Below are 26085 nucleotides of genomic sequence, written 5' to 3'. Positions count from 1 at the left end.
GCCAGTATAATCTTTGTTATTACTGCCAGATTAGAGAAATAAATTCCAGTATGCACTATGCACACAGGCACACACACATGCACGCGCGCACACACACACACACACACACACACACACACACACTAACTAGAATATTTGAAAGTGAGCCTCTTTCTGACTAAAATCGACTAAAAAGAAAAAAAAGATTGTGCACCGCAGAATAACGTGCAAGTCGTGCATAGGCATCTTTGTGAATAGTAACAGGCCTCTGGCCTCATTTTAACAAAACTACATTATTCCTTAAACTCACTGTGTCTCACTCTCAATGTGGGGTCTGGGAATTGGGGAACCCCAGGGGTTGTTGAGGGGGTTCCAGGTGGTCCCTGTAATGGAATGTTAAAGTTCCATTTTATTCCATTTGTACACCATCAGAGTTAACATTGAAGATGTTAGTGTAGATTGGAGGGAACCATAGATTAAAAAAGATGGGGAAAAATACACATCAAATGTGGGTCTGTAAGGCTTATCAAACTGGGGGTCCTTGAAATGGAAAATGATCATAATAATTAATATTAATAAATAATTAAATCTAACATTACAGTGCAGCTTGAGGTCCCAGTGATATAAATCGTAGCAAATGAGGGCTCGTGTGGTCTAATCAATACATATATCAAACTGCATGGGGGGGTCTTTGAAATTAAAAGGTCCCCGGTCCATCGACCACTGGCGCCCCTGGTGGTCGGCCGGCGGGCGTGTTGGTTTTACGTAGGGCGTGATTGCGCGACCCCTCCCCCTCCACGCACGGTCTATCTGGGGAAAAAAAAAAAACTTTTTTGTATCGAAGGAATCAACAGCCGCCATCTTGTCGTGGCTCGGAATTATAGGATTTCGGTCGAACACTGTTGTTTTTTATTAAGAAATCGAGCAGCCTAGCCGAGGTTTGACAGTCTCCTTGCCCCGAAAACAAAGTCCCGTCGTCGTTTGGGAAATATATTTCATGAACCATCTGGAATTGGACGTGCGTTCGTCGGATAGAAAAGCCCCGTATATGTGATTTCCCCTTCAGAGTGTGTGTGTGTGTGCGGCGCTGCTTCAGCCACCGTCCGCTCGCAGCGGTTATTGTTTACCCGTCAATAACCGAACCGGACCCCCGACACGGACCACTTTATCACCAAAATACAGCATTTTTTATGCACTCGTGCATTTTTTTGTGGAGCATCGCACGATTTTTTTTTTGCACGAGACAATTTTTACGTCACACAAAATGGGCTGTTTGTGGACAACTTAAATTAACGACTTATTTCTGCCCCCCTGGAATGCAAGCATCATCCACGTGAAAATTTCCACGTAAAAATAATAATAATCTGCCGTTGAGTTTTTTTTTCTTCACATGGGGGATATTTTATTCGGGGTTATTTAACGATAATAATGTGGGTGTTGGGTGTTGGATTATCATGGGGTGAGTGGCGGTGGCGAAGCGGGGCGCTATTGCATCTCTTTTGAAAACACTTCACTCACTGCAAGCAAGCAGCAGCGGCTAACGCTAACTTAGCCGTGCTAGCGGCCAATTACGCTAGCTATTAGCCAAGTTAGCTGACATTAGCAGGCTAATAGCTTGCTAATGTGCTAACCAAATAAAAGGTGGAGGTTTTCCAGAACGCGTGTAACCGTCTCGATCGCGTTTTATTTCCACTTAACGCTATTAAAAGCAGAACACTAACAAGTAACGGATCACCACCATGGCTGAGAACCTGCTAGATGTGGGACCTCCCAACCCTAAGAGACCGAAGCTCAATTCACCTGCGCTGTCAGCGTCTGATGGACCAGGTAAAGGCCTCGACTAGCATCTTACATGTATGTCAAACCACAAGTTGTAGACAGTTGCTCTGTTTATGGGGACAAGCAGTGACATCTTTGACACGACTAAATAAGTCACTCAAAACATTCGGCTGGCAGCTACTACTACTGCTGCTGCCTACACTGCAGGTTAACTGAAAAGTTTGTCACAGTGAACTTGGTTGGTTTCCATTGCTGTCCTTGTGCAGTCTAGTCAGATGCGTGTAATACATGCGTCTGCAGGTGTACACACAGTGCAGACAGACACAACTATAAAAGGTTAATCATTCTGCAGAGTGCTGGTGGCTTTCTTTATAAAGAACTGGGTGGATGCATGATAGTAAATAAACCAACTACGGTATAAAATGAGGAGGATCCTAGCTTGCCTTGCAGAACACCTAATGGTAAAGTCAAATGTATCACACCCTAGAAGCGTCCACATCAATATCCCAGACTCTTGCCAGTGTCAACAGCAATAAAGAAGAATATTTCCTTGTAACAAATAATACATTGTGCTGATTGTGTGGTGGGTAATACTCAATACACACACTACATCTGTGGGATTACTGGGATAAAAATATATATCAATACTATTATGTCATGCACATGCTGTAATACTGTACCTTCTAGTATTTTTTCTTTGACATGAATGATTGTCATTGTATCTCCTATATAAGATACATAGACTCTTACAGGCATTGACACTAAGGGTTGCCCACCTGCCCCTGGCAGGTCAATTTAACTTTGGGCAGGTGGAGTTTGCTTTCAGGTTGCCCGGGCAAGTGCTTGTTTGAGAAGAGACGCAACCATCTATAAACACAACAATCTGTCTTCTGGTCTATGGAATGTAAAATAAGAACACTACCTATAATGTGCTGTTTTTACTGTTGCTGCACTTACAAATATAAAATAAGTGTGAACCCATAGTCATACAGTATTCATAGCTATGTAGGTATTTGGCATAACAAATGAAGTATGACTTTTTTATCGTAAGTAAAAAACCAAAACGAGTGTTAAATTGAACTAATTAAAATTTTACCTATCATTTTATAATGGGCAATTTACTTTTCGGGCAAGTGGGCATGACCTTTGGGCAAGTAGAACAGGACCTGTACTTGTCCGACTGGCAAGTGCCTCTGAGACCCTAGTGTCAACCCCTGGTCTTTCATAATAATATTCTCTCTAAGACAGGGATTTTCAACTTGGGGGACCCCCCATTGAGGAGGTTCCAGAGGGTACCTCAGCCAGTATTTTAATTTAACTAATGCACTTGAATTTAATGCAATGTTTTCAATATCACAAAAACTTTGAAACAGGGATCCATGGCCTAATGAAAGTCAATGTAGGATTTTAGGGGTTTCTGACATGGAAAGTTTGTAAACCTCTGCTGCACTAAACGTTTGTAAATGGATGGACCCAACTTGATCAATGATGTTGAATGGAAATTACTATCACAACAGCAGTGATTAACCACTTTCAACTTTGTTATCCCTACTTTGTAGTTTGGGCATGTCGTAGGCAAACATTTTCACAATGCTTTGCATGTTTGGACCATGTAGTTCAGCTGTTTAAACTATTTGTAATATGAAGAAGTATTTAGGGCTTACTATAACGACATCCAGTGCACAGTGATGCAATTTGCAAATAGCCTGCATCCTTAGACTCACTAAATTGAGAGGATGCAATCAAGTCACCACCCGGGGGTCCTTGGAATTATGCAATACTGTACTCGGTACTGTACTCTAATGTCGTTGAAGTAGGACTCTTAAAATGTCCCTGGGACCCATCTAAAAGACCACCCCTGGGTCCCGGGACCCATTACATCACTGATATTGGCAGTTATGCAGCAGATGTGTCACAATTTTTAATCACTTTCAACCTGGTTGTATTCATAAGTGAAATGTTTTCAACAAATTTAATTTCTAACCACTTTAAAGTTTAAACCTGCCGTCCATAATTTCAGCATGGCATGAGTCAACATTTGGAAAGGTTTTTTAATAGGAGATCTGCAAACTCGCAGTGCATTGATTTGCGACACATTGTGAGCTTGTAGAGCTTGAAAGTCTATTTTGGGGGTACAGGGCTTAACTGGTTAAATAAAGTTAAATCGGTTTTAAATCTATCAAACTATGGGTAATCTGTGGTGATCTACTAGGACTCTCCAAAATCGGAATCGGTAGCTGACCAGAATAAATGGCATCAGTTGGGCTCTAATAGTGCCCCAAGTGCTTCCCAGTTGGCAATTGTGATCGAACAGGTCCGGTGGGACAACATTGTGGAGCATCATCAACAGTAAATTATTGCAGACAAAGAGCATGCTAGCTCACTGTGGCAACGGTCATGCTTGGAGCTTCTCATGCAACACCCCTTTGCCCTGACATTTGGCCTTTCCCTTCTGCAAGGGGCCCTGTATTAGGTTGCATGCCTCATTTTGGGGTGTATGATGGCAAATGTTTCTGGTGTCTGTACGTACATGCGCACTGGGAAGTAATTGATTTGTCTTAGTTTAATTACATTACATGTGTGTTGTGTATTTTTGATGTAGTTGTTGATGGGGGTACTTTTCATTGTTGTGACGGAGGGCAAAAACAGGCTTTCTCTCCCTCATTGAGGCCAGCTGTTGCACAGCAGGGTTCCTCTGCCCCCTTGTCTGGCAAATAATCCATTGCAAGTGTAACCAGAGGCTGTAGATACACACTAGACGGACCACAGACTTATTATTAAAATATAAAAATATTAGAGTAATTTATCACAAGTATACAATAAAAGTAGAGACAGGTTAAACCACACATGAACACATGCTCTCTCCCTAACCAGCTGAACCCCTACCCGGAATTACGGCAGTTTTTATGTTATTTCGTTTTTGGTTATTTGTAAAGTGGTTCTAGGTTTTGTTTTTACATTTAACACGCAGGATAGGTTTCAGAGGATTACTAAAAAAACACTTCAGGGTCTATACTTATTACCTTTTTTGTCCCTGTACAGTCTAGTCTACACCAAATGTATTCCCCGGAAATACCAGATGTACACGCTCATAATGTGTCAAACAATGTACTGGAGTGATTAACTGATTAACTGGAACTGGATAGCTCCAATTATTCTACGAATGGTTGCCCGAATGCCCGTGGCAAGTAAATAAAACATTCGGGCAAGTGGAGTTTGCTTTCAGGTTGCAAGACAGGCAAGTGCGTTTGAATGAGGAAGCAACCATCTTCATTAAACATGATTGGTTATTCATGAAGAACATGAAGAAGTGATGCTACCTTTTTACAACTAGCAGTTTGTGCTCATTCAGATTTTCAAAGTGACTGTCCCCACTCAACAGTTATCGATTGGATTTAACATGAATGTGATTTACTTTTCAGGCAAGCAGGCATGACCAAGTAGAACTTGCCAGTACTTGCCCGATGGGTAAGGGCTTCTGAGACCTTAGTGTCAACCCCTGAATTATGTCATGCTTTTCTCTTCCGATTCACATATAAAATATGTGATTCCATAACCTTACAACAGGAAATAACTCATACATGATTAGTATAAATGTCTTGCCGCCTTCAAACCTTGTTTGCTAGTTCAACTGCGTGTGTCAGTCATGGGAATGCTGCATGCTTCTGCCCTCAGTGTGTTGGTTCACTCACTGCTGCCTAAATGGCACATTTATGGCCCACCAGGCAGACGCAAGCTCATGACGCAGCCTCTAATGGAGCCATTTAGGTTTGTGCCTGCAGGCAAGGAGGAAAAACCCGGAGAAAAACAGTGGAAGGGGCAGGAGAGTAAATGAGTGGTGATGAAGGGGGTGTGTCACCCACCCTTCCCAAAGAAAGCTGTGCTTATAATTTGCAGTTCCCATATGCAGTTGCCTGCTCTTTCTGTTTGAAGACAGTGCATACGTTGATGATAGAGAATTGGAGGGAAAGGATTGTTGGAAAATGAAATGGAGTTTATGCGCATGCATAAAGTTAGTGGCAAAGACAGTGGCGAAGTGAGTTTAATGTCTAATGCAATCCGATGTCAAGGCCAGAAAGTAGGTTTTTGCCACTCAGTAGGCGTTCCCAGATGACTTTCGGGTATGATGATGACACGCGCATACTCTATACCTAATGTTTTTGTTGACTAAGAATTGTAATATCTATCCTTTCTATTTAAGCTTGGAATTGTACATCCTTCATTAACAAGGATCAAGGATGCCTGTGTTTCCCCTAGGACAGAACTGGTCATTACACGGCCCAGGGACCAAATACGGCCCTTTGTTATTTTATTTACTGGAGTTGGAGGTAATAATAACGTAAAATCTTACCAGCTTGTCAAAACAATGCCATTTACTGCTTTTTATATAGAAATAAAATGAATGTTATGCAGAATTGATTTCAGCCTTTTGGCCCGGCCACCGGCCCTCCACAATATCTTCTGTTTCTCATTTGGCCCCTTGGGAAAATAATTGCCCACCCCTTCCCTAGGATAAAGTTGTAACCGTGGCACCTTCCCTAGGATAAAGTTGTAACCGTGGCACCTTCCCTAGGATAAAGTTGTAACCGTGGCACCGGGCAAATATATTCCTCAAAGTATTAAGTCCGGTGTGGCTATACAACTACCAGAAACATTATTAATGTCCTTGTTCTTCTTTATGTCTGTCAAATATCAGTCACTGTTTGAGTGGTGTGCCACTGTCTGGTGCACAGAACACCACCAACCCCTTTCTTTTTTTGTCGGATTCTGCAGCTAGCAATACCTACCATTCCCCAATCATTGCTCCTCATTGTAGCCAACTAGCCATGCCGTAGCAGGTTATTCGGAGAGCTCTACCATACCAGCTACAACCAGTGTGGATATAAACACACACATGGGGCTAATTAACTAGTGTTATTGAACGGCTGAGAAACCTGCACATTTGCCAATATTGAAATTGCCATTCGAATGTTTTATTTTGTCCTCCATAAATAAAATTCCTGAATGCTGACCTACTGATGTGAAAACAAATGCTTTTATCATCACGTCACGCATGATCAACAATATAGTTTGAGTGCATGCACTGCTCACAGAAAGTTAATATGAACATCGCCGCTGCCACACCACCCAATTTGTGCGGTTTTAACAGTTCAATACGGTTTCATGAAATCTTGAAGGTCTCGTCGGCTTAACCGGCCAAACCGTGTCACGTGACATGCGTTGGGTGCCCCTCATTATTGTTTACGGAAGCAATAGAGAGAATGGCAGCGTAATGTGCATCAAAAAACGCAAATTTCCATCCAAGTTGTCCGTCTGTCTGTCACACTCACAACCAGCCGGGTCTGGTTTACGTGTGTGTTGTGTTCCGTCTGGTGTGCTTTTAGTAAGGGCATTTTATCAGGTATTTGACCAATCTGGGAACTAAATCGTTACCAAGAAATTTCTTCACCAATGTGTTTCTAAAGGTGTCTAATAACATGTACTAAAAGTTTGAAATTCAACTCCCGTGGGAAAATTGAGTTATTAGCATAATATGTGACCATACCCATAACATCCTATATAAGGCAAAAAAGTCCAAATTTCATCATTCTTTAAGTAGCATGTGACATATGAAACTAGGGTGATTTCATGATTCTGAATCCATTCCAAGCATTAGTTTTGCACAAAAAACACTCCTTGGGCTAAATTAGGCCATATCCAGTTGACCAAATGTGCTGACCTCATCACGTTTGTGTGGCCGTTTTCCTCCCAAGGAGTGTTTTTTGTGCAAAACTAATGCTTGGAATGGATTCAGAATCATGAAATTACTAGTTTCATATGTCACATGCTACTTAAAGAATGATGAAATTTGGACTTTTTTGCCTTTTATATAGGATGTTATGGGTATGGTCACATATTATGCTAATAACTCAATTTTCCCACGGGAGTTGAATTTCAAACTTTTAGTACATGTTATTAGACACCTTTAGAAACCCATTGGTGAAGAAATTTCTTGGTAACGATTTAGTTCCCAGATTTTCATAGATTTCTCTTACTATTTACGTCAAGTCTCAAACACTTTTTTGTGTGTGTGTAAGTCACGCTGAGACTGATGGACTACATTGGTTCAGCGCAGAGGTAGCCAAGACTACTCCCTCCCTTCCCCCCCATAAACTTCACTTGAAAGTTACGTTTAAACTTTCACAAACACAAAGTTTTTATGTAACATTGTTTAGTTTAGAGCGCTGTCCGTTGCTACAACGTTGACTTGTGGCTATCAGCGCTTAGTGTGGTGGATGGACAGCCCATTGTCGCTAGGAAACGTACGGGCTACGGAACCAGCGCCGCCGCTAGGCATACACACAACACGCACTGTGTATAAGGCAACACGCCGAGGAGGGCAACAAAATGTGGCAAAAAGTGCCAAGCCGATCCTCATAATATTATCTTTCTCTGGCGTGGCCGCATAATAACGAGCTCCCGTGTGTGTGTGTCCTCACAAACTGCGAAAGTAGCCGATCTGCATGAGGAAACGCAGCGCTCTTGTTGGGGTGGGGGGGTGGCACAAACATGAGTAAGGCAACCAAATGGTCAGCGAAGTCTCTGTCTCTCTAAAAAGTTCATTTTCTATTTATTTTTTATTCATTTGGAAAAGCTACAATTTTAATGAAGAGATTAAAAAAAGTTATGACGATATCCAATGGCGGCGTGGCTTCCCTGTGCAACGTCGGTCTAGCCTGTAACACCATTGGGAATATTATTGTCTCCACCAGGCCGAAGTCATAGGGGAGAGTATGTTTTGGACTGTCAATCCGTGAACGGCTAATCTCATCGTTGGCGTAATAGCAGCCAAACTATGCACCACATTTTTCACATGGGCCAGCCTGTTATAGCGCCACTAAACATTTTTTGACAGTACACCTACCTGTCCAAACATCATGCACATCGCTACAGTCTCTATAGCCATTAAACAAAACGGTTCTTTCAGATTTTTGAGGGGTACTAGGCTAGCCCCTCCTATGTCCAGCTTTGAGGGTTTGTGTAAACGCTAGGGATGGAGCCTGAAAATCGGGTCCATTACATACCCGGTTCGGCATTTATCGAGACCCGAGTATCAATAAGCGTTTGGCTTGTCGAGCCTCTTATCGGGTATAGCCGCAGCGGCTGACGTCATGGGCCGCTCGCTATAAAGGGGGCTTGGACGTGACGGGTGGTTGCGTGGTTCGTTATCGTTTGCCGTGGTGGAAGTATGGTGGAACGGGTGAAAAGTTTGGTAACATAAAAAAAAAAGACAAGAGGGGAGCTAAATGCAATAATGTAGCCTACCACAGTTGTTGCATGCACGAAAGGGAGCATTTCGACAATTAAACCCAAATGCGATACCTTTGCATGTCTGCACCGAGTCGAAACAACACGGGAGCCTCAGCTGCTGCAGCGGAACAGACATCCTGCTATTCCACCCAACGCATGTTGTGCTTACCGTGCTTGCTGCCCAATGCAAGCACGGTAAGACGTTGCCATAAATTATTAATCCAATTCATATAATACGTTTGGGAAACTCAAATCTCCCTGCCATAGAGTTATAATACTGTATCTCCCGCGAATCGATTGAATAGTCTCACATAATACGTGACGTATTCAATGTGCAACTGCTCAGTCTGAGTCTATCGTTGCCGAAAAGGCAGAGCTAAAAGCTCACAACGCGGTGCAACCAGACGCGTTGTGAGCTTGTAGATTGGCTATTTTTGGTGCGCGAGACCGCCGTACAATGTATACATTTCACTTTCAAAGTGACTGTACACAATGAACAGTTCCCTCTGTCTGTTAGAAAGGTACTGTATAAGGCCTATAGTAAAATGTAGTGCAAAGGGATGTCTTGGTTGGTTAAAATAAAGAGAAGATTATTAAAATATAATAAGCATATATATGTGTGTGTGTGTGTGTGTGGTGTGTGTGTGTACACCTTAGAACTGTTTATTGGCATACAAACTCTCACAACTGGTCAATACAAATAAGGTTCTGTTCTTTCCACAAAATAATAGCAAATGCTCGATAGTGGGCTCGATAAGGACCCGGCTCAATAAGCCTGCTCAATAAGGTGATCGTTATCAATAAAACCTTAACGAGCTCCATCCCTAGTAAACGCACACATTGAAGACAAAGTGAATTCCCATAGTTTAAAAGTTTGTGTGGGAATTCACCTAGCACCCCTCAAAAATCTGAAAGAACTGTTTTTTTTAATGGCTATAGAGAGACTGTACCGATGTGCATGATGTTTGGACAAATCTGTAGGTGCCACTTTGTGGCTTCCAAAGTTCCCAGGAGTGCTCCGTTTTGAACAAAATGTGATTTGATTTCCATGAAATTGTGCATGCACATTCCCACTACGGCGAGGAATAAATGCCAGTTGAACATTTTCAAATCAGTCTCAAACTCTCATGCGACTGAACTTCTCACCCTATCTCTAAGGGAGATGCCAGTCACCAAAACTCTTTTCGGCCGCTTTGTATTTGCAACCTTATTCTTTCGGTCTTGACCCACACTTTGTTGGTAGGAACGAAGATTGCTCGGTAGACGGAGAGCTTTGACTTCTGGCTCAACTCTCTTTTCGTCACAACAGTGTGGTACACCCCAATACCGCCCCTCTGATTCTCCGGCTGATCGCCTCCATCCTCCCCTCACTCGTGAACAAGACCACGAAATACATAAATAAAACTCCTTCACCTGGGGTAATGCCTCATTGAAAGATATCATACAAATTTGTGTGGAACGCAAAAAATAGATTATATTAGGGGAAAATGTTGGGGGACATAATACTGACAAATACTGTTCTTTACAGATCACCCCTTTAGTGGCCCTAAAAAGTATAATGGAATGGGTGGTTTTGTTATGATGATGTGAATATTACATGACAGAACAGCAATTCTAGATTTAAGCAACCCACCACAGCTGCACCTTTTTAGAGGAGACCCAATCAAGTGCGGTTAGGGTTTATCTGCGGTGTGAAGTGTGTTACTGTTTACATCAAGGCAGCTGATTCATCCGTCGTATGATGGTGTCCCATGGCTAACGCAGCTATTCTACAAGCCCACACCACGTTGCATCAGCAAAGCGGTGAGAACTTGTATCGGCTCGCGTTAGGATACGTGATACTGCTGCTTGCAATCTCTAAGGGCCGATTCATACTCCAGTAGCACCGAAGAGCCGACTTTAGGACGGTACCCCCCCCCCCCCCCCCCCCCCTACAGAGCCGAACCGACTTTTATTCTGCTCTAAAATAGGAGTATGAATTGGCCCTTAAACTTACTACTGACTGCTCTGTGATCTCGCCTCGCGAGACCAGCTGCCGTTTACGTGCAGCTTACATGCGCCCAGAGTATCGTGAGAACTTGCACAGCAGATCATTTTTCATGAATTCAAACTTTTTTATAGTCAAACATTCTTATTCGAAGGAATATTTTAATATGGAATATTCGTTGACACCCTTGGCTGTAAGCCACTTTCTGAAACGAATCAAATGACACATGGGCAGATTGGGCACGGTAGCACTTTTTAGGTAGCACCTATAGACAGCTGCTGTATGTGTGTCCCTGGCTGTGTCCGAGCACGGAAATAGCGTTTGGTTGGTTTTCACCACAAGTGTCACTGCAGCCTAACACGCACACACACATTTATTGTATATGATGATTTCGGGTGTGACAGTACAGTACAGTACAGTAGAGGAACCCACTGGGGACCCCCACACAGTAACTATCATTTCTCGACCGTTTCGGACACGGAGCGGCTTGCCGGAACAGGGAAGGCGCCCTGGGCACGTTCCTGAGGGTCTGGATGTTCCGGGGACCCCCACACAGTTAATGTCATTTCTCCACCTTTTCGGACGTGGGGCGGCTAGCCGTAAACGGGCCGGCACCCTGTGCCTGTGGGTCTGGAACTTCCGGGGACCCCCACACAGAGTTGCACCACTCACTTCACACAGGTGTGATTTTATTCTACCTATGATGGTAGATTCTGCCAAGCGCCTTATTCATTTCAATGGGAATGGAACATTTTCTTTTGCAGAAATCCGCAAATGGCAGCAACTCGCTCCATTCCCATTGAAATGCATTGGCAGACTGATAGGTAGAATAAAAGTGCAGTGTGACCGTGCCCTAAAGCTGTATTTTGGACTTCGGGTTAAGCAACAATGCAGGACCAAATGTTTAGTTCTGTGTATTTAGTTGTTACAACTTGGTGGTGTCTAATGCAAATGTCATCTAAATGAATGAACTCACTGACACTTGATGCAGAGCACCTCTCTGCGCTTGAGGAGAGTTTTAACTGTGGAAGAAGGGAGATCTTATTTGCTTGCTGTTTGAATTGGCTTTCCCTCTGGATTCCTTTCACTCACTGAGTGGCAGCTGCTGGGAAACGGGATATATATTCTTCTCATTAACCCATTTTGACCTGAGATCAGATTCTAAAAATGTCTTCTACATCCTGACAGTTTTCTGGAAAAGCTATGTTTCTATGTCAGTCGTTCTTCGATTTTTCAAAAAATAGCAGACCTACAAGCTCATAGCGCGCCACCGAGTGGCGCGCTATGAGCTTGTAGATCTGCTATTTTTCAATAGCTAAATCACAACATACTGCTAACACCAAAAGGGGTTCCCGCCCAAAATGGGTTTAATATTGCTCTGAAGAAATGTGAAACATTTTCTTTTGGATTTTTCAGTTAGCTAATTCTGATTTAATTTTATGATGCCTGACAAAAACAACCCCTCGTTAACGTTCATTAACCGTTAAACTAAAATGTATTAGTTAGAACGGACAAATGGAAATGGAACAACGCCTGCGGTGCACTCTACCGCCGCGCGGTCCATGTTGCCACACGGGTGTGTCGCAGTGTGATCCGAGTGCGTATATCTTTGGCCACTGTGTGTTTTCCGCGCTGGGCAGGTTGTGTGTTGTTCCGTTCTGTTTTTGTTGTTTCTCCTTGAATGTTGTGTCCGCTGCTCCATGTTGTTTCTCTGTGAATGTCGTGTGTCCGCTGTCCGTGTATATGCTCAGGCCAGCGCATCACGGAAAGGGAAACCATGGAGCTGAGTTGAAACCGCAGGGGTAGGGTTGGTGGGCGTAGGCGGCGCACATGCGTCACGGTCTATGACTTGCCGAACTGAACTGCGCACACAACTTGTTACCGTCTCACAGGGCTCCACACTAAGGGGGTCCCAGGGACTATAAAATATCTATTTGGGACATAAATTGATCTCAGCCGGGACCGTTTCGGGACTAGAGGAGTTTTTGCACTGAAAGTGTGCATATCGTGCGCACCTACGGGCAGCATAAGACTAGCTGCTTAAATGTTGCAGCGGCACCGGCAACACTTCAGCCACAAACTATTACTGCAAACTATTACTGCAGAGAGAAACCCGCAAAACAGGCGCAACAATCTGTACCCTCATGTAGCAATCAGAAAAATGCTGCCTTATTTGAACAGGAGACATTTTTTATAAAACAATAAATAAATAAACTAAAACAAGGGAGAACAGGCAGACGGACCATTCACACAGGCTCAGCGCTCCCTGCAGCACAAGGAGGAGGATGTACCCCTCCCTTTTCCACATAATAAATCAGACCCATCTGAAGTGAGTGGTACTGTACTGTTTCGTGCTCGGACACAGGGACACAAGGACAGACCCAGCCACAATCATAGCTGTCTATAGGAGTGGTTGCACCACTCAAAAACATTCATATGATAACAGCCAAAAGTTAATATATGTAAGGAAACTGTCGCAAATTAATACTGTACATGAAACAGTGGCTCTCAACAGCCTGTGGACGGTGGATGGAACAATGTGCTGGATGCATCCTGCTATTGGTAAGATAATTAAGATCCATAAAAAGATATCACACACCTAACACCGGAGGTGTTACCCTAACACCCCACACTGACAACTTCGACCCGCAAGTGAGAAGATCACAGTGGGCAAGTTGAGGATGTGCATTGATCAGCCCTATATGTCTGAGCCTGAGGTTCTGACGCACGTCAGTGAAAAACTAAGTTTTCAGTGCCACACACGCAGACCGAAAGCTTTTACCTACTAATTACCTAAATATTCTGTATTGTGACTGTGCTTTTACTAAAATATGAATTTAGAACACAGGGATGTATTTATTTTTATTCAGATTTTCATTACTTTGCTCATATTCAGAAATGCAACTGGCAACCCCTCCAACATTTTTGGTTACCCCTCTGGGGCTGATCTAAAGATTCTAAGAAGGCATTTACTTCAAGGATTCATGCATTTATCAAGGATTATTATGATACCTTGATACCTATTATGATTCCTTGCCACTTTCAAAAGCAATGCTGGAAGTCTTTAAATTACTGTTATATGTTCTGCCCTCACATTAGTGTGAATGGTTAGAATGATGTGTATAAGGCAGCAATCCTAGTGTTTAGCTGCCCCGCTGCTAAGATGCAGAGCAGCAAGTGGGCCCGCTGCGCTGCTGCACCTGTCCCTTCCAGGCCAGACACTCTGCCTTGGGGCAGGATGACAGACGGCCACAGTCTGGACCACTGCTGGGGCTACGAGAGCCACCACTGTCTACCAGTGAGGCTATTTATAGCCATAACTCCTAGAAGAAAGTCACCAGGGATCGAACAGAAAATCCCACTAGAGAAGATGGGTTAGCAAGCAGTGGTAGGGAGGGAACTCCAAAGAAATGAGGAAAGTACAAAAGGGGAGAAGTGTAGGTGAAACTAGTCATGAGCGGGTGGAAGAGGAAGAGCAAATGTCTGGCTACTAGGTGAGATGAGCATTGCGCCTCTGAATGGGTCTCCCCAGAGAAGGGTGTCTCCCCTCCCTGCATGGCGTGACCCAAACCAAAACATTGCTTTGCATTTTGGTCTCCTGCCAAGTAGCCTGGGGCAAGGTCTTGAAGAGCATACTATATCCCCATTCAGAAATAATTGCAAGCCCACGGTTTGAATGTCTGTGGTTTAAATGAACGCTAATGCACTGTGAAAGAGCAGTCCAGGCTGCCGCGAGGACCAACCATCCCCGGGCGGTCGAGGGTAAGTGGAGGCGATTGAGTGAAGAAAGATGGACAGGGGAAGATGAATGGCCTCTTGGCCCCCAGCCTGGCTTCTTCCACATGGAGCACCTGCTTGCCTGATGCCAGGGAGGGGCAGCAATGCAGAGCAGCGAGGCTGTGTTTACTTAGGGAAGTGTGTGCGCCAAGTGGCCTCATTAAAGGCTGAATCTCGCTTGAATCTCAATGAAGACATCCAGCAGCAACAGAAGGCAAGCCAGGGGAAACTACCCTGCACTGTCTGCTCTGCTGCTCTGTCCTCTCCCAATGCAGAGCACATGCACTCGGTTAGCTGGCAGCACTCTGCTCAAAGGAGGACACTTGGAAAGTTACGTTGTGGGATAGCCTGATGTGCTTTGTGAAGGTTTCATTGATGCTATAGATCACTGTTAACCAAACAGTGGGTCGTGGACCAATTAAAAAGGAAATATCACCCTTTTTGTCTTCCATAAAATAATAATATAATAAAAATGATAAATTATTATATATACATATGATATAATTTCAAAATATAAAAAAAAGTAAAAATAATAATCACAACTCTCCATAAATTAAATTAATTCTAACATATTTCAAAAGTATTTCATGAATAAAATAAATCAAACAATTTCCATGAATACAAAAATATAGTTAAGTAGTGAAAACGGCAGATCTAGAATCTCAACGCGGGGCGATGCCTTGTGAGTGACTGAGTGTGGAGATCTATTTTCACAAGTTTAGGGTCACAGGCAAATGTCTAATTCTCCTTTTTGGGTCTTGAACTAAATGTTTGGGAACCTATAGATAAGTATATGCACATAACTGCCATGAGACGATCACTGTTTTTCCTCCTCTTTTCTGGCCCAATTCTTACCTTCCTCCAAAGACTAAGGGCTCTCTAGTCTCTACCTGAGCTCCTGCCATAATAGTTGAAACGCCTTCGTAGTTCGTACCTCTCCCACCCTTTAAACATCTGTTCACCCTCTCCTCATATATGTATGTTTCTCAGATCAGTGGATTACTTTTCCCAGTGTAAACAATGTCTGTCACAACCTGGCTGTATCTGTGCACAACGTGATTACCTACATTCCTACAACGTACTTGATATCACTAAGTTTTCCTGGCGTTGGCTGCCATAGTCTGTTGGGTAGGATGGGGAGCCAGGGGAAGCCATAGGGGGGTAGCTGACTTGTTTTCCTTTCTCACAGCAGTTTATTGTAATTCCCCATGTTTAACGTTCGGGGCCATGTATTGCACAATGGAGATTTTATTTGGAGCTTAAGTATTATTTGCGGGGGAAGAAATTGGCTTATGCTGGTCTGCAGTAGTAGTAGCCTGGCTAATAAGCCAGACTCAAATCACACTGTCGTGTGGTATTTGAGTCTGGAGATGCTGTGTATGGATCTTGTTTCCCGGGGGGCGGGGTCAAACATTTTCTCTTTGACGCAATTGGTTAGAGCTACTGTCAGTCAAAGGTCTCAAGCATTGAACGTCACTGTACCAAGGCCCGCCCATATTGCATAACGTGTCCCGATTGGCCACACCAGTTCTCTGGTGTAGGAAATGGGCGTACAATTGAGCCTCTCCAGACCGTAATCCGCCGGCAGGCAATTTTTTCTTGCCAACTGCTGATTCGGTCTGGCTTATTAGCCAGGCTACAGTAGTAGTACCATCTCAAAAGTGATCAGGCTCTGCCTGGTGGTTCGGCCACTCAGTACCTGTCATGCCACACACGTCTGTCTCCCTTCTTTCAATAGTGTGGCCCTGTTGGGCATCCACTTCCCTAGGAGCAATGCTGCTATTGGTAAGAAGGAAATGGAATTGCTTTTCTCTGCCGCATCAAGAGAGAAATTGTTTTGCTGTCCGTTTATCGTGATTGTTTACTGTATGGTTGATGCCATGTAGTATAATGGAATACAAGAACACGAGGTCACAAATCCGGCGACCTCGGAACGGTCGCCAAGACTCTCCATCAAGGATTTCTAAATGTATCCTCACATAACCTCAGTAAAACTATGCCTAGAGTCCTAGACCTAACCATTGCCAACCTTAACCTCAGTAAAACTATGCCTAGAGTCCTAGACCTAACCATTGCCAACCTTAACCTCAGTAAAACTATGCCTAACCTTATTCCCAACCTTAACCTCAGTAAAACAAATGCATGAATACAAGAACTGCTGGGGGCAAAGAGTGTTTTTTTGGGGCAAGAATTCTGGTTATTGTATAATGATGTACAGTTTGTTTCCCCTTTCCAGGGAGTAGGAGGGAAGTAGTTAGGCCTGTCCCCGATTCAGGATTTATCTAGTCGAATCAAGACTGAGTTTAACTTTTACCGCAGAGATCGCCTTTTGGCGCTGGAGATTCCCCCCTCGGCCAGCACCGGAACAAAGCTTTTTCCTGCGGGAAACACTGTTTGCCAATTAGTCTAATTGGTGTGCTAATTTTGTCAACAAAAAAAACTGCCATCTCGGCTTTGCTTTATGGATGCTTTATGGTGCCAGAGAATGTACCCTCCTAGTGTCCATATTCACAGAGAATGTACCCTCCTAGTGTCTATATTCACAGAGAATGTACCCTCCTAGTGTCCATATTCACAGAGCTCTTTGCTTTATGAATGCTTATGGTGCCAGAGAATGTACCCTCCTAGTGTCCATATTCACAGAGCTCTTTGCTTTATGGATGCTTTATGGTGCCAGAGAATGTACCCTCCTAGTGTCCATATTCACAGAGAATGTACCCTCCTAGTGTCCATATTCACAGAGAATGTACCCTCCTAGTGTCCATATTCACAGAGAATGTACCCTCCTAGTGTCCATATTCACAGAGCTCTTGAGAGAATGTACCCTCCTAGTGTCCATATTCACAGAGAATGTACCCTCCTAGTGTCCATATTCACAGAGAATGTACCCTCCTAGTGTCCATATTCACAGAGAATGTACCCTCCTAGTGTCCATATTCACAGAGAATGTACCCTCCTAGTGTCCATATTCACAGAGAATGTACGCTCCTAGTGTCCATATTCACAGAGCTCTTGAGAGAATGTACCCTCCTAGTGTCCATATTCACAGAGAATGTACCCTCCTAGTGTCCATATTCACAGAGAATGTACCCTCCTAGTGTCCATATTCACAGAGCTCTTGAGAGAATGTACCCTCCTAGTGTCCATATTCACAGAGAATGTACCCTCCTAGTGTCCATATTCACAGAGAATGTACCCTCCTAGTGTCCATATTCACAGAGCTCTTATAGAGAATGTACCCTCCTAGTGTCCATATTCACAGAGAATGTACCCTCCTAGTGTCCATATTCACAGAGAATGTACCCTCCTAGTGTCCATATTCACAGAGCTCTTATAGAGAATGTACCCTCCTAGTGTCCATATTCACAGAGAATGTACCCTCCTAGTGTCCATATTCACAGAGCTCTTATAGAGAATGTACCCTCCTAGTGTCCATATTCACAGAGAATGTACCCTCCTAGTGTCCATATTCACAGAGAATGTACCCTCCTAGTGTCCATATTCACAGAGCTCTTATAGAGAATGTACCCTCCTAGTGTCCATATTCACAGAGAATGTACCCTCCTAGTGTCCATATTCACAGAGCTCTTATAGAGAATGTACCCTCCTAGTGTCCATATTCACAGAGCTCTTATAGAGAATGTACCCTCCTAGTGTCCATATTCACAGAGAATGTACCCTCCTAGTGTCCATATTCACAGAGCTCTTATAGAGAATGTACCCTCCTAGTGTCCATATTCACAGAGCTCTTATAGAGAATGTACCCTCCTAGTGTCCATATTCACAGAGAATGTACCCTCCTAGTGTCCATATTCACAGAGCTCTTGCCTTAATCATTTCATGCTTAAAACACGCTACAGTCCCTGGGATGCTGACATGATGCTCACACTACTTCCCGGTGGTGTGACACAAACATTCTTTCCCAAGTGCAGCTTGATTCCTCATTACTGTCCCTGTTTGTCATGCATGTTGATGAGTTCTGTCGTTTATCACCGTGTCCTGTTTATCGCACTGCATCTCTGATGACACTGCGCCAGATTGTGGTGAAGTGCCAGGGAGCGCATGTTGGTGCATTAATGTCATAATTGGCAGTGTTGATATAATGGGATTCATCCAGTTAGGCTGGGAAGTGGGGAAGGAGGATGAAATGATAAGGATATTTGCTGCACTGGGAAGAGTTGGCTGTAATGTTTTATTGATATTTCAAGGGGGGTGAGGGGGGGGGGGGGGGGGGGGGGGGGGAGTTGAGTCGTGCTGCACAATCTGTGTCTTAACCCATTTAGGTCTGACGTCAAAATTAAAAAATGTCTTCTAAATCCTGACTGTTTTCTGTTTCTGTATCGGTGGTGCTCAATATTTCATGTAATTGGCCACTGACCCCCATCTGAAAATATGTTATTCCAGGAACCCCTCGGAAGCAAAGATTTGAGTTAAAAACGTTCGCTCTGAAAGAATATACATTCAAAGATTTGAGCCACATTTTCAAGATTTTTCTAAAATATATTTTTTTAAATAGCTAAAGCATAACATAATGCTTAAAACACCAAAAAGGGTTCCTGCCCAAAATGGGGTTAAAGGGTAAGACCACTTTTGTTGAGGTTTGGGTTGTGTAGTTACTTTGCCATGATGTAACTCCAAATGTGGACAAGAAATACAAAATAACTGCTCCAGTGATTAGAAATTGATAATTCAAAATATGCTCCTCATTGATTTACATTGTACGCTAAAACACTCTCAAAGTCACTCTTTTAGTACGTAAACAAACACAAACAAAGTTGATTCAGACAATATGGATCTTCACCAAAATTCATGTGGTTTTATTTTTTCATAAAAATGTTAACTTCCTGTTGATTTGTCCATTTTATTGGGAAGAAAACCCGGACTGGATCCGTGGATCGGGATCCAGATCTTCAAATAGTAAAATCAACAGGACGTTAACATTTTTATGAAAAAATAAAACCACATGAATTTTGGTGAAGCTCCATATTGTCTGAATCAACTTTGTTTGTGTTTGTTTACGTACTAAAAGAGTGACTTTGAGAGTGTTTTAGCATACAATGTAAATCAATGAGGAGCATATTTTGAATTATCAATTCTGATCACTGGAACATATTTTTTAATTTCTTGTCCACATGTGTAGTTACATCATGGCAAGGTAACTTGCACAACTCAAACCTAAAAAAAAGTGGTCTTACCCAGCGCATCTCTCGGAGGTCTCGGAGGCACTTGCCCATCGGGCACGTACAGATCATGGTCTACTTGCCCAAAGGTCATGCCACTTTAAATCACCATTATAAAATGATTGGTAAAATTATCATTAAACTTAACACTTTTTTTTTTACACTTTTTTTTTTACTTCATGGGGCTCTGCGATACAAAATGAATCTATTCTCTATATACCAAATACCTACTATGAATATGACTATGGGTTCACACTTGTTATTTTAAGTGTAGCAGCAGTGAAAACAGTGCAGTATTAGCGCTCTGGCCACATTCAGGTGTTCAGACAGTGTCTCTTCTTCCTGATATCACCAGTCTTAACCCATTCTGAGCGGGAACCCCTTTTGGTGGTTACATACATTATGTTATAATTTAGCTATTGAAAAATAGCAGATCTACAAGCTCATAGCGCGCCACCGAGTGGCGCGCTACGAGCTTGTAGGTCTGCTATTTTTGAAAAATCGTGAAAATATTTATTTCAGAAAACTGGAGGATTTTAAAGATTTTTTAAAAATTGAGGTCAGGCCTAAATGGGTTAATATCAGTGCAATACTGTGTGATATCTCATATCGTGCTCCCTCATGTATTAATAATGTGTCAAACGTTTTGTGTGGAAATATGTTGGAACCTTGTTTCACTTTTTTCAACAGGTGACTCATGTTTGACTCAAATCCAACTTTATTTATAGAGCACTTTTAAAACTCCCTGAGATTGACCAAAGTGCTGTACAGATCAGGAGCAAACGATCAATGGCTGGGTTTCCCAAAGGAAATATGCATAGTGAGTGGGCGCAACAAGCGCTGAAACCCCCCACCCCCAGGAGATATGAAGTCATCATCGACAACGATGGACTGCCATAAGGTTCTTCTCAACAACACCCCCTTTCACTGCGAACATAGATATTCTGTGCATAGATGTGCCACGCAATGGTAGGCCTGAGGCCTGGTGTGGTAGGCCTGAGGCCTATATTGGTAGGCTACCGGCCTGACCGGTCAATAAAATAATGCTGAATTAACTAGCTTGTATTGGTAACTTTGACTGCACAATAGCCTCCCATTTAACCTCCTTGTATAGGCCTACCGGTATATTTATTAACCCACAATCGAATGTTATTCCATTTAATTCACTGGGACAGTAGTGTTTTCATATAGGCCGCCCTACATTTACCTTGCTGACATCACTTTGCCTCTGAAATTGAATTTGAATATATATATATATATATATATATATGTATGTGTATATGGCAATTTAAAATCTTTGATGCTGAAGTAGGCCTAAACAAGTTTTTATATTTAAATGAGATGAAGAAAGTTACCACTCACATCACACTCACATTTCTCATGTAGACAGGTGTGTGTAGGCTAAAAAGGCTTTAGGGAAACGGGTTTGCTTCTAAATGTATTCATGCAGGAGGCCTTACGGCTTACGTGTAGCCTGACACTTGGTCTGAATTTTCATTTCGTTTCACTTCATTATTCAGACTGAAAGCCCTCCCCACGGCAGCAGTTTATGGGATGGGCGTTGTCAAAGCGGCAGTCTTCGGTGATTGGTTCATACCAACCAATCAGAATAGTAGGAAAGCAGATGACGTTGTCAATCATGAGGCTATGGCTAACCCGTTTGCTAACCAAACAAACCACAGCCAACGAGCGCTACTAGCATGTGAACAAAAGCGGTAAAATATGTCGGATGATGTTTATAAAACCTGTCGTTTCCTGTCGTTTCTGTAACTATTTATCTATTTAAACTATTTATCATACGCCGATTTAATAGCCAAATTGATACGGTTGTGAGTCACCGCAGTGGGGGCAGCCATGTTTGTTGTCTGACGCTGTCAAGTGACGGGGCTGATGGCCAATCAGCTGCTGTGATCGGATGTCCGAACGGCACTAACGCCGACGCCGTAGGCAGAGACTCCAGACCTGAATCGCCAGAACATATTTTCTTAATAGGTGTGGCTAGCGATTCAGGGCTGGAGCCAGGCTACCTTACGTGCGCGATGAGGACAGGTATGGCTGTGCTCTAGTCTAGGTTGTCTATTTCTATGTTGTGTTTGACAGTGTTTCCTAAAAAAGGACATAGTGTATGATTGGCTGCCATGCAGCCAGTTAGGCCGCACACATGCTTCTGTGTGCGGGTGTGTACGTGCAACACAACATTTCTTTGGGAAACTCAGCCAATGTCAAATAGGATAAAAGTACTGATGATTTGATTCCCTCTGAATGTTGCTTAAAATCCGTTGTACAGTAGATATGATATTACAATCTCAGCCTTGGTTGGCATTAACTGTCAATTCCCCTTTCCTCATAGATCTGGGTTCTCTGTCCTGGGATGACCTGGAGAATGACCTGCCAGATGAGCTGATCCCCAATGGCGGAGACCTGGGTCTATTGGGCAGCATGCCCTCCAATGGTAGCAGTGCGCCTGGTGCTGGTGGACCAGGTGGCAGCACCATTGTCCCAGATGCGGCCGCCAAGCACAAGCAGCTATCGGAGCTCCTGCGAGCAGGCAGCACCTCCGGCCTCGCAGGCACGGGGCTGAACTCAGCCAGTCCTCAGTCTGGTGGCATGGGGGCTCAGCTGGGCACGCCACTGGGCAAGAGTCCCCTGGGCCAGGGCTCGCCCAACAACCACCCGTCCCCCCAGGCCCAGAAAGCGGGTACACCCACTGGAGTAGCAGGGCAGAATAATGGCAACAACACAGCAGCTATGGGCCTGAACACTGCAGGCTTCAACCAGGCAATGACGAACCAGAACCATGCAGGACTCTTGGCCCAGGGAGGACAGCCGCAGCCTGGGCAACTGATGAATGGTGGCCTGGGACCTGGGGCTGGGAGAGGCAGAGGAGCTGGGGTGGCAGGCATGCAATACCAGGGACAGACACCAGGTACAGGAGGGGCAGGGAGTGCATTGGCAGAGACACTAACCCAGGGAGGCCAGCAGATGGGAGCTCATGCCACCAACAACGCAGCCCAGCAGGGTGGCAACATGAACAAGGTGAGTCATAACACCACACTTAACATACACAAATCCTGGTCTCTAAACTGCCTCCCCCTGGCCAGCCAGGGCGCCTGATGGAGGGGAAAGGAACTGGTTGGAATAACGTGTTCCTTCCATGCGCTATGTCCAACCAGGGAAACTCCCCCCTGTCAGGTGTAAAGGAGCAACTTGGACACTCAGGCATGAAGGAAGCATGAGTTAAACTCTGTTGCTCTCCCCATGTCCCCCATATACTAGGTTGGCGGAGGGTGTGTAGAGCCCAGGATCACATTAGATAATTAGATAATGGGTTACAAAATCGTGGGATAAAAATTATAAAAAAAACAACATAACTCCTTAAAATTGCTCTGAAGAACTGCATAGTTTTTGTGCATGTGTTTAAAGGATTGTACTGATAGTGTCGGTACAATCCTTAGTAGCATAATTCCTTTCTCATACTGGTAGTAATTGTTTTCTAAAAAAAGATACATTTGGGATGACACTTATGACCTCCAAGAAATGTGTGTGAAGTAATTCTGTGCCTAATTTCTTGGTCAGCACAGTATTCCTATTTAATCTCTTTGTACATTATGCGTGTTACTTGCCAGTGTCTTCTTTCAATGGTCTTGTTAATAAGAACAGATGTTCTTACAATGTTCTGAGGCAAGATTGGTAACGATAAAACTGCCTAGGCTTAGTTGGCTTGATATATTCACTCCACTGCCAGGGAGAACGATATTAAAGACCTCAATGCGTGTCACACTCCAAATGACTTGTGAGAGAGACACTGAGTGTGCTTTCATTTAGTCTAGGAATGCAGGACACTACATTCACCGCTATCCAATATATTGGCCATTAATACATTATTTTACTCTTTTGATAACATTGGTATCGGCGATGGTGTCCTGATGATAATTTTTACCTTTTAATATAAGAAACCTGAAGGTCGAAATTAAATTTCTCCCCAGAGCAAGCAGGCAGGCTCTATTAAGCAGTCATTAGCATGGTCTTTAGCGTGAAGTATTGACAAACAGTGGTCATCTTTGTCAACCAAAACTGTTTTGAGATGTTTGGAGATTCTTTTTTACGAAGATGACCATTTCGGCATGCTCAGCGTCGGTGTTGTCTAAGATAATTGACACTCATCGACGCTAAAGAGGATCTTGCATTCAGCAAGAGAGGAACTTTGCTGCTGTTGCTGCCAGGATGGGGGAATCGAGCTCTTTATTTTTGGCAAGTTTTGCACTCGGCTGTTGGGTCTTTTTCGTTTTCTAATATATAATACTCCCATACGGCCGACATTGCTGCTCGGTTCTCGGGTTGTACAGTACTGCCGCTGGAGCAGCAGACTGCTGGCTAGCTGCCTGCACTCTGGCTGCCTGCTAGTAGCAAAACAACACTGATATGACCACGCTGGATGGAACGAAGTGCTGAAGCAGAGTACTGGAATGGAGTGCTTGGATCGGAGCGTTTGATCGGTGTGCAGATGTTTATCCGACATACCAAAAGTCCGACATGCGCAAATCACCCGTTGCTCCCGACATGCGTTGCGTCCGCATGCGGTTAGGGTTAGGTTAGTGTTTGTTTAGGTTGTCGGAATAATGACTGTCGGACTCTTGGTATGTCGGAACACATGTCCCGTGTGATCGGTCATTTCCGCTGTATTCCGATGTTGGCTGATATTGGCCCGAGCCGGTACATATGATCTTTATAGTCATGTAATCAAGACGGATCTGAACGCAACATGCGTTCATCTTTATAACATTACTACGCATTATGAATATAGTGTTACGTGTTATATCCTTAACATTTCCCTGTTATAGAACCACCAGGAGACACATTATTGCAGCAACACAAAACACGTTTATATTTCTCCTACACATTTTGTCCAAACATCACAAATGCTCCTTTCCTGGTGGAGTCCTGTGCCCCGAGGGGAACTTTTAACCGTAAGGTCCAATAGGACTTAATTGGACTAAAATATTTAATCGGTCATTAAAAATTGCATTAATCAAAAAGCAATTGTTAAAATTGCTAATGATGCAATAATCGATAGTTGCAGCTCCAATGTAAAAGTACAAACACTGGGATCATACTTATCTGAACAGAGAAGTCCATGTCTCTTTGTGTTTTGTGAAGCTGAACCAGATGGGGCAGGAAAAGACAACCTTTGTCACAGAGTGCATGGCTTTCCTATTGTGTTTTAAGTGCAGGTTGTAAATCTTATCCTGGGTGCGCGTGTGTGTGTCACACACTAGCATCAGCCACTCCCGCCCCTTGTATTGTTCATGATTGTGTGACTGTGGAGTGTGGACGTTAGCTGCTTTTCTTTCTCTGGCATACTCACTGGGTCTTTGCTCTGTCTATCACTTTGGCACTTGGGAACCAGGGGTATTGTAAATCACAGAAGGAGTGCAAATGGGGAAAAGATACAAAGAGACTAATCCAGCTGCACACAAGCCAGGTCCCCCCCCCCCCTTCCCCCTCCCTCTGGCTGCAGAGTGGGAAGATTAGTTTTGGCACCCTTGTTGCCGCCTGGCGTTGTGTGGATTGATTGAATGAGCAAGAGAGTGAATGGAAGACTGCTCTCTCTCTCTCTCTGTGTGTGTGTGTGTGTGTGTGTGTGTGTGTGTGTGTGTGTGTGTGTGTGTGTGTGTGTGTGTGTGTGTGTGTGTGTGTGTGTGTGTGTGTGTGTGTGTGTGTGTGTGTGTGTGTGTGTGTGTGTGTGTGTGTGTGTGTGTGTGTGTGTGTGTGTGTGTGTGTGTGTGTGTGTGTGTGTGTGTGTGTGTGTGTGTGTGTGTGTGTGTGTGTGTGTGTGTGTGTGTGTGTGTGTGTGTGTGTGTGGACATCTCAGCTGGGTCTGTTGGCTTGCTTTCAACAGCCTGGGGGGAGGCTTCCTGGCATGGCTTAGTCTGGTGTCTGTCGTCAGCAGCCGAGGGGATGAAGGAGTGGACCTGAGTAAGTCAATGGATGGAACAAGGGCAGGCATGGCACTAATGGGGATTTGTTTCCCATTGGAACCACACATGTTAATGCAAAACATTTATTATTCAATCATTTGTTTCTGCAGAGCAC

At 43.8% G+C, this 26085-nt stretch overlaps 1 protein-coding gene across 6 annotated transcripts in view; it reads left to right on the top strand.

The window, feature by feature from the left end:
• The first annotated feature begins 808 nt into the window (after window positions 1-808).
• The window catches only part of crebbpa (CREB binding lysine acetyltransferase a), a 68606-nt gene continuing 43329 nt past the window's right edge, over window positions 809-26085 (top strand). For 5 of the 6 annotated variants that reach the window (XM_079498083.1, XM_079498082.1, XM_079498080.1 and 2 more), the window contains exons 1-2: window positions 810-1806; window positions 22343-23028. In XM_079498083.1, coding sequence (XP_079354209.1) covers window positions 1719-1806; window positions 22343-23028 — 774 coding nt within the window. In that variant the 5' untranslated portion in view covers window positions 810-1718. Of the gene's footprint in view, window positions 1807-22342; window positions 23029-26085 lie in introns of all 6 variants that reach the window. The other variant, XM_079498081.1, reaches the window with a different exon arrangement.

This window comes from Electrona antarctica (genome assembly GCF_951216825.1).
Source record: "Electrona antarctica genome assembly, chromosome: 4".
Classification (NCBI taxonomy): domain Eukaryota; kingdom Metazoa; phylum Chordata; class Actinopteri; order Myctophiformes; family Myctophidae; genus Electrona; species Electrona antarctica.
This window is presented reverse-complemented; position numbering and strand designations above follow the sequence as displayed.